The sequence below is a fragment of the Solenopsis invicta genome, unplaced genomic scaffold (assembly GCF_016802725.1).
Source record: "Solenopsis invicta isolate M01_SB unplaced genomic scaffold, UNIL_Sinv_3.0 scaffold_3212, whole genome shotgun sequence".
Taxonomy (NCBI): Eukaryota; Metazoa; Arthropoda; class Insecta; order Hymenoptera; family Formicidae; genus Solenopsis; species Solenopsis invicta.
In genome coordinates, this window is record NW_024105272.1 from 38407 (window position 1) to 56567 (window position 18161).

Genomic DNA, 18161 nt, shown 5'->3' on the forward strand with positions numbered 1-18161 from the left:
TGGTGAGGATTGCGTCCAGGTCGGATTCCATGGTGGATTCGGATCTTTCTGCTGCTTCCTGGTTGCGGTGGTCCTCCTTATATATCGTTCTGAATTGGGGGAAGTAGCTCCTTCCCTTCCGGTATTCACGCCGTCCGGGCGTGATCGGCACGAGCCCCGTTGCTGGCCAGTCTGTCGTCTGTTCCTGCAGCATCATCGTCGGCGTCGTCTGCTCCGGATTTGTCGGTCCCGCCGTCGTCTGTCATGGCGTCCATCTCCGTGTCGTCTGCGGTCGCGTCGTCTGCTTCCGCGTCGTCTGCTTCCTCACGGTCCGTCTCTGCGTTGTCTGTCCCTCGGGTCTGTTCGTGCCGATGACCCGGCTTAAGGTCCTGCACATGTATGTGACGATGCCACTTACCGTGCTTGTCCCGCAGATCGACGACGACTGGCGAGTGGATCTTTCGGACCTCCAGCGGTCCGATGTACTTGGGGGCTAGTTTTGAGTTAAAGGCCTTGCCCTTGTTCGAGAGGGGGTGGTCCCTCTTCCAGACGATGTCTCCTATGGCGGGTTTCCATGCCCGTCTCCTCAAATTGTAATACCTCTCTTGACGGTTGAAGGCTCGGGCGAGGTTCGTTCGGACCACCTCGTATGCTTCCTGGAGTCGTCGCTGGTTGGTGGCTGGAGCGGCTGTCGGCGCATGTCTTTCGTCTGGGTCTCGTGGTGGCGTCTCAAGTTCCCGCCCGCAGTTCAGATAGGCGGGCGTGTAGCCGGTGGCGTCGTGGACGGCGGTATTATATGCAAATTGCAGCGCCGGGATGTGCTGATCCCAGCGGCGGTGATCCCGGCCGACGAATTGTGCGATCATTGTTTTGACCGTCTTATTGGTCCGCTCGACGGGATTGCAGTGAGGAGCGTGTACTGGAGCCGTCCGGTGGCGGATGCCCAGGTCGCGCAGTCGTTCGCGCACGTGCCCTGCCATGAACTGCGTCCCGTTGTCGGAGATCAGGGTCTCGGGGCAACCGTGGCGGTAGACGACGCGGTCCGTAATGTTCTGGGCGATGGCGGTAGCGGTTGCTCGTCGCAGCGGCACCAATTCCACCCACTTGGTGAAACGGTCTTGTAATACCAGTAGCCAAGCGGCTCCGTTGGTGGACCGCGGGAGAGGTCCTACTAGGTCGGTGGTGACCTGTTCCCAAGGCGCTTCCACGTGGGTTGCGTGCATTAGTCCGGCCGGTCGGACCTGGGCACTCTTGTGCGCCTGGCAATTGGCGCACGCCCGTACGTGACACGCGATATCGGCGAACATCCCCGGCCAATAGTAACACTGCGCGGCTCGGGCAATGGTTTTAGCAATGCCGAGGTGCCCGGCGGCCGGGTTGTCGTGTATCCGTGCCAGTACGGCCCCTCGTTCGTCGCGAGGTATGCATCGCTTCCATTGTGTCTCGGCGGGTTCGTCCTTAAAGTTGGTCGAATGGAGTATGCGGCGATATAATCGACCGTTACGGATTTCATAGTCCGCGAAGTCCCTCGGCCGCGCCCGTACGCGGAGAATCTGGCGGCGGTACCACGGGCACGCGGGGTGCGCTTGGTTACTGTATACGGCCGGTAACCTGAATAGCGCGTCGGCGACCCGGTTCAGCTTTCCCGCGCGGTACCGGACGTCGAACGTGTACTGTTGGAGCTCGAGTGCCCATCGGCCGAGTCGGCCGGTAGGGGAATCCAGGCGGCGTAGCCACTGGAGGGCCTGGTGGTCGGTGACGACCGTAAACTCGTACCCTTCCAGGTAACCACGCATATGCCGGATGCCCCACACTACGGCCAGGCACTCGAGCTCGGTGGCACTGTAATTTTTCTCCGCGCCGTTGAGTGACCGGCTGGCGTATGCGATGACGCGTTCCCCCCGTCGAAGTGCTGCGAGAGGACGGCGCCAAGACCGTACGTGCTAGCGTCCGTCTGGAGGACGAACCGGCGCGAGAAATCTGGACACGCGAGGGTGGGTGCGGAGGTAAGCGCGTGCTTGAGCTCGCGAAAAGCGGCCTCTTCGTCGGGTCCATCGGGCGTTCTTTCGCGTGAGGCGGGTGAGCGGCGCGGCGGTTTCGGAAAAGCTAGGTGTGAAGCGGCGGTACCATGACGCGAGCCCCACGAATTGTCGGACTTGTCGTACGTTTGTCGGGGTTGGCCACTGTGCGACGGCGCGAACCTTGTCGGGATCGGTGCGGATTCCCTGGCCATCCACGATGTGGCCCAAGTATTTAAGTTCGTTGAGACAGAACTGGCACTTTTCCGGATTTAACCGGAGCTTGGCTTGGCGTAGTCGCCGAAAAACTTCCCGCAGGTGCTGCAGATGGTCGGAGAACGTTGCGCTGGTCACGATAATGTTGTCTAGATAGACGAACACGTGAGGTTCCAATTCGGGGCCCAGTATTCGGTCGAGCAAACGTTGGAACGTCGCCGGAGCCGAATGCAGTCCGAAAGGCATGACGGTGAACTGCATTAGGCCCCGGCCCGGAACGGTGAAGGCGGTGATTGGCCGGCTATCGGGCGTGAGCGGAATCTGCCAATAACCTTGCTGTAGGTCGAGCGTAGTGAGGTATCGGCCCCCGCGCAGCTTGTCTAGTGTGGCGGGGATTTGCGGTAGCGGGTACGCATCCCGCTCGGTGACTTCGTTTACCTTCCGAAAGTCAATACAAAAACGGTGTTTCCCGTCCTTTTTCCTCACTATAACCACCGGGGAGCTCCATGCGCTGGTTGATGGCTCGATAATACCGGCTTCTTCCATTTTGCGGACCTCCTCATCGATGATGCTTTGCATCGCCGGGTTGCGCGGTCGGTACCGTTGTTTGATCGGTACGTCTGTTTTCAGCCGGATCTGGTGGCTGGCCTGGTCGGTCGGTCCTCGTACCTCCTCGAACTTGGCCAACTCCATGGCCAGGAAGGCTTGGAGCTCCCGCTCCTCTTGTGCGGTTCGTTTTACCATGCCCGGGGTCACTGAGTACGCCGCGGGTGGCGTTTTTCGGAGCTGGAGAGGTGGCGGGGGTATAGCGATCTGTAGTCGGGCCCACAGGTCGGTTCCTATGAGCATCGGGCTGTCTAAGGACGGAAGGATCTGGAAGGTGTGTTCGAGTTGACGGCCGGCGATTCGGAGGCGGAGTTTGACGCGGCCTGGCGTGGTGGCAGTGGTGCCGTCGGCTAGGTGGATTGCCTCCTCCTGTTCCTGCGGCCATATCCGCATCTCTTTGGCGTACCCGGCGACCTGTCGGTTGATGATGGATACTTCGGCCCCGGTGTCCAGTAAAGCGGAAATCCGGTGTTGTCCCAGGCGGACCGGTATATGGGGTCGTGGTGTGTACTTTATGTGGACTCGGGCCGAGGAGTGGTTGCGTCCCCGGCCGTTGCGGCGTTTCCCGCCCGAGGATGACAGTCCTTCGTGAGAACGCCGTCCTTCCCGCACTGCGAGCAAAATTTGCGTGCGGGTCTCCTGCATTCGAAACGGCTGTGTCCGCGCTGTTTACAGCGCCAGCAGGCGGTTGCGCGGTCGTAGGGCGGGGTGTCGGCGGGTGTAGCGGTGTTGACTTTCTTCCTCTCGGCACGGGTCTCGCTCTCCCGGGCTCTGGAGATATCTTCAAATTCGGCGGCTTGGTCAGCCAGGTCGGCGAGGTCCGTAGCGTCGTTCATGCGTACGTACAATTTGTACTCTGCCCGCAGGTTTTCGTACAGGCGGTCTACCTTTTCCGCCTGGGTAAAACCCCCGGCGCGCCGCATCATCGTAAGCAGGGCGGTCGCGTACTTGGCGTAAGCCTCGTTGGGTTGTTGTCGGCGTTCTTGTATTTCGCGCATCAGCTTAGCTTGGTACCGTCGCGGTAGGTAATGCCGTCGTAGGGCACTGGTAAAGTCGGTCCATGTGTCCCAGGATTCTCGCTCATTCCGATACCATGCCAGAGCATCCCCTTTTAATAACTCTGGGAGTCCGGCCTTCATCTGGTTGTCGGTGTATTGGTATTCTTCCTGTAGTTCGGTTACGCGCTCTAAGAATGACAGAGGGTCGCGACCGTCGAAGTGGCAACCCCATTTGCGTATTTGATTCATAGTCTTACTATGCGAGTGGGACTCGTTTCCGGTGACCGGTGGGGACGGGCTTGCGGTTTCCGGCGCAGGTGCGCCGGCGGACTGGTTCTGATTGGTCATCGTAAGGAAGTGACGGGTTACGCGGTATCGTAACTCGTCAAGTGTACCGGTTGCCTCTATTTGATACGTTTGAGCTAACAACTCGAGCTGGTCTCGCGGTAGCTGTTCGGTCCACTCGGCGAGAGGCATTTATCTCCGGGTGCGATTATCTGTTTTGTAACAAAACGCCCCTCCCGCGCACGGCCACTCCGCTCCGTCCACCCGAGCAATACACCGGCAGAACGCCACGTGCGCGCACCGAGCTAACCTGCCGTCGCGATCACGCGGCAGCACGCGCGCCGCCCGTGGCGTTCGACAACGCTCCCACTCCGGGCCAGCCGACCGAACGCACGGATTGGTCCGCCCAACCGTGCGTTCGGATATATAAGCCGGCAGTGGGAACGCCGAGACAGATCTTCCCGGTCCGCCGAATCCGACAGGTCGAGTATCCTCGACCGCACTCCGACTCCCAAGAGGACGAGAATACTCACCTCATCCTGACTCCCCTCGACGAGCATCCTCGTCGTTCCGGCTAGCCGAGGATCCTCGGCTAATCCTGTCATACCGAATACCGTACACCACCAATCACGGCGAGCATCCTCGCCGTAGCCGGGTATCCTCGGCTAATCCTGTCCTACCGAACACCGTACACAGCCAATCACGGCGAGCATACTCGCCGTGCTCCGTAGCCGAGTATCCTCGTCGAATCACCGCCCACAGGCTGGGTATCCCTAGCCAATCCCATCCGTCCTCTCCCATCAGGGAAGAGTCTCTCGTAACCTAAAGCCTCGTCAGGGCATCCGCGTCCTGACGAGAACTTTGCCTCTTTTTGCACGAGGCGGCTCGGGCGAGACGCGGAATCGTCGCCGACGCTCCAATCCCGCGTTCCGCGACTCCCCGACCACCCCGGACACCGTGTCCGTTTAAAAACACCGCGTTTAGTTAAGTTCTTATTATGTATCTTTTGTAAGTAGATTTATTACGTGTCGCTTTACCATTTCACCCGTGTTATTACGGACATCACAATTTGATTCTTTTAGTGTAAATGTAATCCCGGCTCTCGCTTAACGTTTTCATTGAGCAAGCGCGTCGTTGTCCGTGCACCGTCACCCAAGCTAGCGATTCCGACAGCTCAACGGCGATTGGCCGCCGCGACTACCGCAAGCCAATCGCGTCCCCGCTTAGGCTAGGTCCACTCGCCACGAGGCGCTAGACTCAATAATCCATAAGGCTATGTGTAAATATTGCAGCTAAATAAAGATCTCATATGTTTGTCAGCTAAATACCGAGTGCGATTATTATACCGAACCCGACCCATCCGGCGAGCTCATCCGCAACCGTATCCTGACACCTACCCGAACCGCACGAAAACCACCAGTGTTACATGGCGCCCGAACAGGGACCGTTTTGAAACAACAGATAATCGCACCCGGAAATAAATGCCTCTCGCCGAGTGGACCGAACAGCTACCGCGAGACCATCTCGAGTTGTTAGCTCAAACGTATCAAATAGAGGCAACCGGTACACTTGACGAGTTACGATACCGCGTAACCCGTCACTTCCTTACGATGACCAATCCGAACCAGTCCGCCGGCGCACCTGCGCCGGAAACCGCAAGCCCGTCCCCACCGGTCACCGGAAACGAGTCCCACTCGCATAGTAAGACTATGAATCAAATACGCAAATGGGGTTGCCACTTCGACGGTCGCGACCCTCTGTCATTCTTAGAGCGCGTAACCGAACTACAGGAAGAATACCAATACACCGACAACCAGATGAAGGCCGGACTCCCAGAATTATTAAAGGGGGATGCTCTGGCATGGTATCGGAACGAGCGAGAATCCTGGGAAACGTGGACCGACTTTACCAGCGCATCAGCGCCCTACGACGGCATTACCTACCGCGACGGTACCAAGCTAAGCTGATGCGCGAAATACAAGAACGTCGACAACAACCCAACGAGGCTTACGCCAAGTACGCGACCGCCCTGCTTACGATGATGCGCGCCGGGGGTTTTACCCAGGCAGAAAAGGTAGACCGCCTGTACGAGAACCTGCGGGCAGAGTACAAATTGTACGTACGCATGAACGACGCCACGGACCTCGCCGCCCTGGCCGACCAGGCCGCCGAGTTTGAAGACATCTCCAGGGCCCGTGAGAATGAGATCCGTGCCGAGGAAAAAGTCAACACCGCTACACTTCCGCCGACACCCCGCCCTACGACCGCGCAACCGCCTGCTGGCGCTGTAAACAGCGCGGGCACAGCCGTTTCGAATGCAGGAGACCCGCACGCAAATTTTGCTCGCAGTGCGGGAAGGACGGCGTTCTCACGAAGGACTGTCATCCTCGGGCGGGAAACGCCGAAACGGCCGGGGATACAACCACTCCTCGGCCCAAGTCCGCATAAAGTACACACCACGACCCCATGTACCGGTCCGCCTGGGACGACACCGGGTTTCCGCTTTGCTAGGACACCGGGGCCGAAGTATCCATCATCAACCGACAGGTCGCCGGGTACGCCAAGGAGATGCGGATATGGCCGCAGGAACAGGAGGAGGCAATCCACCTAGCCGACGGCACCACTACCACCACGCCCGGCCGCGTCAAACTCCGCCTCCGAATCGCCGGCCGTCAACTCGAACACACTTTCCAGATCCTTCCGTCCTTAGACAGCCCGATGCTCATAGGAACCGACCTATGGGCCCGACTACAGATCACTATCCCCCCGCCACCTCTCCAGCTCCGCAAAACGCCACCCGCGGCGTACTCAGTGACCCCGGGCATGGTAAGACGAACCGCACAAGAGGAGCGGGAGCTCCAAGCCTTCCTGGCCAGGGAGTTGGCCAAGTTCGAGGAGGTGCGAGGGCCGACCGACCAGGCCAGCCACCACATCCGGCTAAAAACAAACGTACCGATCAAACAACGGTACCGACCGCGCAACCCGGCGATGCAAAGCATCATCGACGAGGAGGTCCGCAAAATGGAAGAAGCCGGTGTTATCGAGCCATCAACCAGCGCATGGAGCTCCCCGGTAGTGATAGTACGGAAAAAGGACGGGAAACACCGTTTCTGTATTGACTTCCGGAAGGTAAACGAAGTCACCGAGCGGGATGCGTACCCCCTACCGCAAATCCCCGCCACACTGGACAAGCTGCGCGGGGGCCGATACCTTACTACGCTCGACCTACAGCAGGGATATTGGCAGATTCCACTCACGCCCGATAGCCGGCCAATCACCGCCTTCACCGTTCCGGGCCGGGGCCTAATGCAGTTCACCGTCATGCCTTTCGGACTGCATTCGGCTCCGGCGACGTTCCAACGTTTGCTCGACCGGATCCTGGGCCCCGAATTAGAACCTCACGTGTTCGTCTACCTAGACGACATCATCGTGACCAGCGCAACGTTCTCCGACCATCTACAGCACCTGCGGGAGGTTTTTCGGCGACTACGCCAAGCCAAGCTCCGGTTAAATCCGGAAAAGTGCCAGTTCTGTCTCAACGAACTTAAATACCTGGGCCACATAGTGGATGGCCAAGGAATCCGCACCGATCCCGATAAAGTTCGCGCCGTCGCACAGTGGCCAACCCCGACAAACGTGCGACAAGTCCGACAATTCGTGGGGCTCGCGTCATGGTACCGCCGTTTCACACCTAGCTTTTCCGAGACCGCCGCGCCGCTCACCCGCCTCACGCGAAAGAACGCCCGATGGACGTGGGGACCCGACGAGGAGGCCGCTTTTTGCGAGCTCAAGCGAGCGCTCACCTCCGCACCCACCCTCGCGTGTCCAGATTTCTCGCGCCGGTTCGTCCTTCAGACGGACGCCAGCACGTACGGTCTTGGCGCCGTCCTCTCGCAGCACTTCGACGAGGGGGAACGCGTCATCGCGTACGCCAGCCGGTCGCTCAACGGCGCGGAGAAGAATTACAGTGCCACCGAGCTCGAGTGCCTGGCCGTGGTATGGGGCATCAGGCACATGCGTGGTTACCTGGAAGGGTACGAGTTTACGGTCATCACCGACCACCAGGCCCTCCAGTGGCTGCGCCGCCTGGATTCCCCCACCGGCCGACTCGGCCGATGGGCCCTCGAGCTCCAACAGTACACGTTCGACGTCCGGTACCGCGCGGGAAAACTCAACCGAGTCGCCGACGCGCTCTCTAGGTTGCCGGCCGTGTGCAGCAACCAGGCGCACCCCGTATGCCCGTGGTACCGCCGCCAGCTCCTCCGCGTACGGGAGCGACCGGGGGATTTCGCGGACTACACAATCCGAAACAATCGACTGTACCGCCGTATACTCCATTCGACCAATTTCAAGGACGAACCGGCCGAGACACAATGGAAGCGATGCATACCTCGCGACGAAAGAGGGACCGTGCTGGCACGGGTACACGACCACCCTGCCGCCGGTCACCTTGGCATCGCCAAAACCATTGCCCGAGCCGCGGAGCGTTACTACTGGCCAGGAATGTTCTCTGACATCGCGCGTCACGTACGGGCGTGCGCCAGTTGCCAGGCGCACAAGAGTGCCCAGGTCCGACCGGCCGGACGGATGCACGCAACCCACGTGGAGGCGCCTTGGGAACAGGTCACCACGGATCTAGTGGGACCCCTCCCACGGTCCACCAACGGAGCTGCCTGGCTGCTGGTGTTGCAAGACCGCTTCACCAAATGGGTAGAGCTGGTGCCGCTGCGGCGAGCGACCGCCACCGACATCGCCCAGAACATCACGGACCGCGTCGTCTACCGCCACGGTTGCCCCGAGATCCTAATCTCCGACAACGGGACACAGTTCGTGGCAGGGCACGTGCGCGAACGGCTGCGCGACCTGGGCATCCGCCACCGGACTGCTCCAGTACACGCCCCTCACTGCAATCCCGTCGAGAGGACCAACAAGACGGTCAAAACCATGATCGCGCAATTCGTGGGCCGGGATCACCGCCGCTGGGATCAGCACATCACGGCACTGCAGTTCGCGTACAACACCGCCGTCCACGACGCCACCGGCTACACGCCCGCTTACCTAAACCACGGGCGAGAGCTTGAGACGCCACCACGGGACACTGACGGGAGACCCACACCGACAGCCGCTCCAGCCACCAATCAGCGACGACTCCAGGAAGCATACGAGGTGGTCCGAACAAACCTCGCCCGAGCTTTCAACCGTCAAGAAGGGTATTACAATTTGAGGAGACGGGCATGGAAACCCGCCATAGGAGACATCGTCTGGAAGAGGGACCATCCCCTCTCGAACAAGGGCAAGGCCTTTAACTCAAAATTAGCCCCCAAGTACATCGGACCGCTGGAGGTCCGAAAGATCCACTCGCCAGTCGTCGTCGATCTGCGGGACCAGCACGGTAAATGGCATCGTCACATACATGTGCAGGACCTTAAGCCGGGTCATCGGCACGAACAGACCCGAGGAACAGACAACGCGGAGACGGACCATGAGGAAGCAGACGACGCGGAAGAAGACGACGCGACCGCAGACGACACGGAGATGGACGCCATGACAGACGACGGCGGGACCGACAAATCCGGAGCAGACGACACCGACGATGATGCTGCAGGAACAGACGACAGACTGGCCAGCAACGGGGCTCGTGCCGATCACGCCCGGACGGCGTGACTACCGGAAGGGAAGGAGCTACTTCCCCCAATTCAGAACGATATATAAGGAGGACCACCGCAACCAGGAAGCAGCAGAAAGATCCGAATCCACCATGGAATCCGACCTGGACGCAATCCTCACCACACCGGCCAACGACGCCGAGTTCGAAATCATCTGGCAGAGGATGATGCACACCACGCCAGCCCCACCGAACCTGTTCCCGTCGCCGCCACACCGACGACCAAGTCCGACAACCACGGGGACCTCGGAAAACTCCGTGCGCAGCATCCCGCCAAGGTCTCTCCGCACGCAACGCCGCTCCGACGGTCGGCGAAGCTTGCCCGTCCTTCAGGGGGCATCACCAACCGCCCCAAGGCGTACAAGACCGGTCACTGCCATCCGCGCCCCGCCGCCAGACCTGGTACAAAGGGCCAAACCTGCTAAGCGCACTCCCGCACCCTCGACGAGCCGAGCAACTAGGCACCCAGTGGTTGGCGTACGGATACAACGCTCGACGGCGACCAACGCACGGAAACTGGCTGCGCTACTGGCCGAACCACCACCGATGCCACGACGGGCCAAACAACTGGATAAGGAGACACGGCAGGAGCGAACGCGTCGCCAGCTGACGGCGCTGTTCGGGGACCCGTTGTCGGACCTAGAGGACGACAACGGGGCTGCCACCGTCACCACACCTCTAAACTGCGCAGAGGGAGCCGACCAGCCTCACCAGAACGCAATCTCCACGCCGCCGGAAGAGATCTCCGCAACACCGGGGCCAGCCATCGCGGGAACCACCACCCAGCAGACCGCCGCCAGCGAACCCACCGCTCCGACACCGGTCTCGCCAGCAGACGCCAAGGCCTCTAAAGCACCGGAGACCGCAGCCACCACCAAGAGCGGTGCACGCCCGGACCGACCGCCAATACCGGTGCGAGTCACCGACGACCTAACAGTGCACGTGCCATACTACGCGGCCACGATTTCGCGAGTATACAAGATCCGTCTCGCCAACCGCCGCTTCACGCTTCGTTTCGGTCGTAATGGCCAGTGCCACTACGTGCGGGAATTCCCGGCGTAGTGGCCAAAGTTCGCCACTCACAGAGGGGAGGGGTGATGTAACAAAACGCCCCTCCACCTCGCGCGCACTGCCACTCCGCTCCGTCCACCCGAGCAATACACCGGCAGAACGCCACGTGCGCGCACCGAGCTAACCTGCCGTCGCGATCACGCGGCAGCACGCGCGCCGCCCGTGGCGTTCGACAACGCTCCCACTCCGGGCCAGCCGACCGAACGCACGGATTAGTCCGCCCAACCGTGCGTTCGGATATATAAGCCGGCAGTGGGAACGCCGAGACAGATCTTCCCGGTCCGCCGAATCCGACAGGTCGAGTATCCTCGACCACACTCCGACTCCCAAGAGGACGAGAATACTCGCCTCATCCTGACTCCCCTCGACGAGCATCCTCGTCGTTCCGACTAACAGAGTATCCTCGGCTAATCCTGTCATACCGAATACCGTGCACCACCAATCACGGCGAGCATCCTCGCCGTAGCCGGGTATCCTCGGCTAATCCTGTCCTACCGAACACCGTACACAGCCAATCACGGCGAGCATCCTCGCCGTGCTCCGTAGCCGAGTATCCTCGGCGAATCACCGCCCACGACGAGCATCCTCGTCGAGTCCGCAGGCTGGGTATCCCTAGCCAATCCCATCCGTCCTCTCCCTCAGGGAAGAGTCTCTCGTAACCTAAAAGGGCATCCGCGTCCTGACGAGAACTTCGCCACTTTTTGCACGAGGCGGCTCGGGCGAGACGCGGAATCGTCGCCGACGCTCCAATCCCGCGTTCCGCGACTCCCCGACCACCCCGGACACCGTGTCCGTTTAAAAACACCGCGTTTAGTTAAGTTCTTATTATGTATCTTTTGTAAGTAGATTTATTACGTGTCGCTTTACCATTTCACCCGTGTTATTACGGACATCACAATTTGATTCTTTTAGTGTAAATGTAATCCCGGCTCTCGCTTAACGTTTTCATTGAGCAAGCGCGTCGTCGTCCGTGCACCGTCACCCAAGCTAGCGATTCCGACAGCTCAACGGCGATTGGCCGCCGCGATTACCGCAAGCCAATCGCGTCCCCGCTTAGGCTAGGTCCACTTGCCACGAGGCGCTAGACACCATAAACCACAAGGCTATGTGTAAATATTGCAGCTAAAAATAAAGATCTCATATGTTTGTCAACTAAACACCGAGTGCGATTATTATACCGAACCCGACCAATCCGGCGAGCTTATCCGCAACCGTATCCTGACACCTACCCGAACCGCACGAAAACCACCAGTGTTACAGTTTCAAAACGGTCCCTGTTCGGGCGCCATGTAACGCTGGTGGTTTTCGTGCGGGTGCGGGAGGTGTCGGAACACGGTGGCGGATAAGCTCGCCGGATTGGTCGGGTTCGGTAGAATAATCGCACTCGGTATTTAGCTGACAAACATATGAGATCTTTATTTGAATATAGTATTTACAAGTAGCCTCAATCGCAGATTGGGTCTAACGCCTCGCGACAAGTGGACCCAGCCTTAGCGGGGGCGCGATTGGCTCGTGGTGGTCGCGGCGACCAATTGCCGCTGCGCGATTGGAATCGCGAGCGGTGGTAACGATGAGCGCGCGGTGACGCGTGGGCTAACGAGCGCGCTAGGCGAGAGCCAAGACGGAAGTTCGAAACAAAAATCAATAACCGCGAGAGTACAGCTGAGTCGGTACAGTGTCAAAAGATAACTCTAACTTAGAATGATACATAATAAGAGCTGGAGTACTAGAACTATGAAATTATAAGGATACAAAAATAACTCTAACTTAAATTAAATCGCGTGGTTTGAAACGGACTCGGTGTCCGGGGAGATCGAGGAGCCGCGGAACGCGGCATCGGAGCGACGGTGACGATTCCGCGTCTCGCCCGAGCCGCCTCGTGCAAAATGAGGCGAAGTTCTCGCCAGGACGCGGATGCCCTGACGAGGCTTTAGGTTACACGAGATTCTTCCCTGAGGGATAGGACGGAAGGGATTGGCTAGGGATACCCAGCCGGCGGACTCGACGAGGATGCTCGTCGTGGTCGGTGATTCGCCGAGGATACTCGGCTACGGAGCACGGCGAGGATGCTCGCCGTGATTGGCTGTGGACAGTATTCGGTAAGATCGGATTTGCCGAGGATGCTCGGCTTAGTCGGGACGACGAGGATGCTCGTCGAGGGGAGTCAGGATGAGGCGAGTATGCTCGTCCTCTCGGGAGTCGGAGTGCGGTCGAGGATACTCGACCTGTCGGATTCGGCGGACCGGGAAGATCTGTCTTCGGTGTTCCCACTGCCGGCTTATATATCCGAACGCACGGTTGGGCGGACCAATCCGTGCGTTCAGTCGGCTGGTCCGGAGTGGGAGCGTTGCCGAACGCCACGGGCGGCGCGCGTGCTGCCGCGTGATCGCAACGGCAGGTTATCTCGGTGCGTGCACGTGGCGTTCTGCCGGTGTATTCCTCGGGTGGACGGAGCGGAGTGGCCGTGCGCGCGAGGTGGAGGGGCGTTTTGTTACAAACTTTTCTAATCTACCTTCTTTTTTATGTTGCTTATGTAATAACTGCTGCCAAGATTTTCGATACGCTATCGGAGATTCTGTTTCTCTCACTTGTTCGGGAAATTTGACGTTTCTGTCGTGTGATGCTTTTTCTTCTTTTTCGTAAGATAGTCTATTCCATCTTTCGTTAGCTAATCTAATGCGTTCGCGATTCGCGTCGTAATTATCGGTTGACTCGTCGCAATCTAAATCTTTATAATTTACGTGTGAGCTCGTATGCTCATTACTGTCGTAATTTTCCTCTAAATGTTCTTTGATAATTTCTAAAGGATCGTCGAATTTTGTTCTGCACTCGCGTTTGCTTTCTATCGTTATCGTGTTTATGTATTTGATTTCCATTTGTTGGTTTGCTTCATGGTTCATTAGATATTTTTCACGCTCGTTATCTTTTTTGTTTTTATTCTCTCTATTTGTACGCTTTAGGCCTCGGGATGTCTCGCTAATAGACGTGCTCTCGCGTCGATCGGTATTAACGTTATTATGTACATGACTGTCGCTAACCGCGTTTCTGTCAATTAACGAATATGCCTGATTGTTTTGTATGCGCGTTCCCTCTGCATCGTCGTTCGCTGAGATTACTTTTTTGCGTGGCTTGATTTTAGAATCATTTTCGTCATGACTCGGATTACTTCTCGAATTGTCAATTGATTCGTTTCCCGTTGCCTTGTAAACGCGATTTATTTCCCTCGGTTTTTGTTTTGCAATTTTGTTTATTATGTCGTTGTGGTTTGAATCTATAATGGAATTTATTATTGTTTTATTTTTGAATGCGTTTTTATACGCTAGTATTTTAAATTTATCTGAATTAATTGTTTTTATGTTCTGTCGGTTTGTTGCATTAATTTTGTTTGCGCTTTTGTTTGACATTATTTCGCATATTGGTTCTGCGACTTGTATTTTAACTGTATTAATTTCTGTATCATTATCTTTGTTAATTGCTATGGGTTTAATTGTTTCAATTATTTCCCTATCTTGTATATTTTTATTTATTTTATCGATAATTTTTAGATTCCAGTTAGTTTTTATTCGTTTTGCCGGTTTACCTTCATCTATGTGTTTATATTTTCTTTTATTTAATTTTTTTATTGTTGGTAAATTGCTTGTGTTACTTTTTATGTTTGAATTTTCAATTATCACTGTGTTAATTTTATCTGAGTCATTATGCTTTATTTTACACGCTTCCGTATTTAACATTAAATATTTACGTTTTATTTTGTTTACTTTTAAATCGTTTGATTTTGCGTTTGAATTTTCGAATATCATCGTTTCGATTTTATCACTAGATCGCATCATGTTGATTGTTTTATCAATTTTATTATTTGCGGTTGGTTCCGTGTTTTTATTAAATTTTTTTAGAATCGATTTGACGTTATTGTCTTTGACTTTTAATGCTCTTATCGCTTTATTCGTATTAATGCTATCCTCGCTTGCCGTAAAGTACTCGTCTGAGTCGCTTTCGCTTTTCGATTCGTTACGCTGTTTCGCGGTTATCGATGTTAGCGTTTTTCTCGTGGTTGGCGAAGATTGTCTATGCGTGTTATTTTTCTTACTATTTTTGCTCGCTGACGTATCATTTTTACTCAGGACATACGATTTGTTTTGATTCGCGATTTTATTGTATTTAATTTTCGACGAATCGTCGTCGTCGCTGGTTAATTCTGTAATAATTACGCCTTTGCGCTCGCTTGATCTGGGTCGTCGGTCCTCAGATCTTTCTTTATTATTACGTGTATTTCCGTAATTATCGCGCCTATATTGTTGATACTGATCATTTTTGTTGTATTCTATCGCTCTATTAAATCTATTTGTGCTGTTTGGTCGCTGTCCGCTATTCGATCTATTACGCGAATAATTATTTGCTGGTCTGCGTCTATCTTTGCTCCTCGATCTATTGTTAAATAATTTTGTTGGATCGTATCTAACTATTTGTTTAGTAGACTCGTTATATTTATTTCTTTTGTACGCCTCGTAATTTTGTTTCGGTATCGCGCCCTTACTTTGGTCTGGAGAATTTTGCTTTTTTCTGTAGCTAGATTTTTTTCGATCGCCTAATGCTTGTAAACTGTCTAATAGTTTTACGAACTCTCCTAGGTCGTTCATTTGCGTTCTAACTTCGCGCTTTATGTCGTACGGAAAATGATCTTTGATCATGTAAATTATTATTTCATCGGTTATTGGTTGGTCTAAAAGCTTAGCTTTATCTACGATGTCCATTGCGTATTCGCCCATCGTTTTGCCTGAGCTTGCCGAATATTTATTGTTAATTAAATTTTTTCTGAACTCGGTTTGAATTTCCGGACTCCAAAATTTATCTTTTAACGTTTGTAACGCGTCCTCGATGTTCGTTGGACTTTTTAACCTTATCCACGATTTTGCGTCATGCTTAACTATATTTTTTAACCAATAAAGTTGCTCGGTTTCACTAATTTTTTCGAATTTTGCTTTATCTTTGAACTCGCGAATAAAGTTTACTACGTTTTGCGTGTCTTGCGTGCCTTTATAAGATAAATATTTAAACGGTGAAGTTAACCACTCGTTTCGTGGTATTCTAATACCTGAGTTTCCGCCGTTACCGCTTCCTCCTGTTGTGTTTTCATTATCGCGGTTGTTACGCGGTTCGATGGTCGTTTGACCTTGTTCGTTCGTTGATCTCACGAAAGTGTATTCGCTTTGACTCGAGTTTTGGGACATTGCGTAATTTTGTTGGTTGTCCTCGACACGGCTTTTTTGAAATTCGTCTCGCGAAGTACTTGGAATTTCTTTGTACGTTACCTGTTTTGCTGTATCGAATCGTCGATACTCTAACGCTAATAATGCTTCTTGACGCATTCTCATTTTTTTAAATTCTTTTACTAAATTTGCTACTACGCTCGTTATCGATTGGTTCTCGATGTCGCTTAGCTGGTTTACCTGCGTGTTCGCATTGCTATTAAACGCGTCGCGATTATTGCTATCGCTGATTGTTGCGTCATTTTTATTTTTCTTGCCTGATTGGCTTCGCGTCGTCACTCCGTCTTTGTTGTTATCGTTATTGTTACTTCCGTCGTTATTCATTTTTGTAATTTAATTTTACTCGCGGGTTTTCGATACTGTACCTTCACGCACTGGTTTCACCGATTTTTTATTGTACTCGCTCACTACTTCGAACGCTCGTACCCGGTTTCTTTTGTCAATACGTCTCGCGTGTTTTAAACGGGTATGCTATTCGTATCTTTTCTCGCGCTCTGCTTTTGCTTCTTTAAGTTGACGGGAATTTTTTTATTTAACGATTTTATATATTTTATCAGTTTGCGGAATGCTATTAAACGCGTATAAATTGTTTTCACAATTTATTTATTTTTATATTTATTTGACGTCCTTCGTTATTTACACACCTGGCCTTTTGTTTGGCAGTGCGTCGAAGTTCTTGACGGTTTTATTTTTGTTGTCGTCGAATGTAGATATTGTTATTATGTTGAAATGCTTGGGTATATATGTTTGTATTTTGAGTCTTATTATGTGTCTTAATCTAATCTTATGTCATCTGCAGCTGACTAGGTTAATTTAAAATTGATTCTTATAAACTAATTTCTAATATTATTGGTTATTTTATATTTATTTTACAGATTATATTTATATTGTTAATAATTAGTTGGTTTGCCAGTAAGTTTACTATTATACTTCTTAGTGCTATTATCATATATTATTAATGAATATGTTTTGTTATGTATAGTGTTAATCGTGACTGTGTATTGCTGATCAGCTTAGAACAGTGATAGTTATTTAGGTAATTTTAGGTAAAGTTATAGATTTTAGAAGTTTCATTCACACAAGGGTTACCATCATTCATTCGAAAGCTTGAAATGTGAGAATTAATAGAAAGAATAGTAGTCGTGCTAGAGATTTGAAAATGAATCGGAAGTAGATGTAATATTAATGTGTATAATGTCTGTAAATTGTATGTGTTTCTTAACACTAGTTGCTTAATTTTTTAAGTATCGATAACGTAAAATAAAATAAAATAAATAAAAAAACATTGCGCAGGGATTCGTTTAGAATTTGCGTATTGTAAATTTTAAATGAAAGTAGAGTTATAAATTGCTAAACTTATATGTTAATTATTAAAGCTAATTATATGGGTTATTATTGGTTTCTTATATCTATCTTATAAATTAATTATTTTCGAAGTGCTTTACTTCGGTGTCGTAATCGGTAATTAAATGTCGTAATCGGGTTAAAATATTAAAATGATTGTCGATGATCAAAGTTCGCTTGCCGATTTTGTTTCTGAATATGATATTTGCGCTCGTTATTTTTTTATTCACGTTAATTCGTTTCGTCGCGGAACGTAGTCTTCGCGGTGTACGATATTGAGTTGAGATAGTTGGTCTGCCACTATCTATTTGTTAACTCGGCGTGAAAATTTCTAAGTGTCGAAACTCTTGTTGTTTCGTGTTTGTGCTTGTTAAAGCTTACTCTTCGCGTGTCTCGAGCTCTATCTCGATTGAAATATTATGCTACTATCGCTATCCTGCTTTATGTTCGGCTTCGCGTTTAATGTCGTTCTAGCTCGCGCTATACGGTTTTCTGATATCTCCATCTCTTTCTTTGTTCGGAACTCGCTTTGATCTCGGCTTCTGAATAGATTTGAGAGGTTTCTTTTCGCGTCGCGTTTTTTTTTTAGAGAACGTATTTTTCTCGACGGATTTCCGCCCCTTATTTTCGTTGGAACGTGATCGTTCGTGTTGCTATGCGATGTTGCGTAATATCGAAGCTTCTAGAACTTTCTAGAACGTTCGGCTTTTAA

At 52.9% G+C, this 18161-nt stretch overlaps 2 protein-coding genes across 2 annotated transcripts; one reads left to right on the top strand and one right to left on the bottom strand.

The window, feature by feature from the left end:
* The first annotated feature begins 9860 nt into the window (after positions 1-9860).
* On the top strand, positions 9861-10829 carry LOC120359903 (proteoglycan 4-like). The gene has a single exon (XM_039459346.1). It carries the CDS (start codon positions 9861-9863, stop codon positions 10827-10829), a length of 969 nt encoding a protein of 322 aa, XP_039315280.1.
* Positions 10830-11891: 1062 nt separating this feature from the next.
* Positions 11892-16429, bottom strand: LOC105203533 (putative uncharacterized protein DDB_G0282133). Its single transcript, XM_039459347.1, has 3 exons — positions 14581-16429; positions 13351-14109; positions 11892-11941 (listed from the first exon to the last, which is right to left on the bottom strand). The coding sequence occupies exons 1-3, from the start codon at positions 16427-16429 to the stop codon at positions 11892-11894; spliced, it is 2658 nt and encodes an 885-aa protein (XP_039315281.1).
* Positions 16430-18161: the final 1732 nt, after the last annotated feature.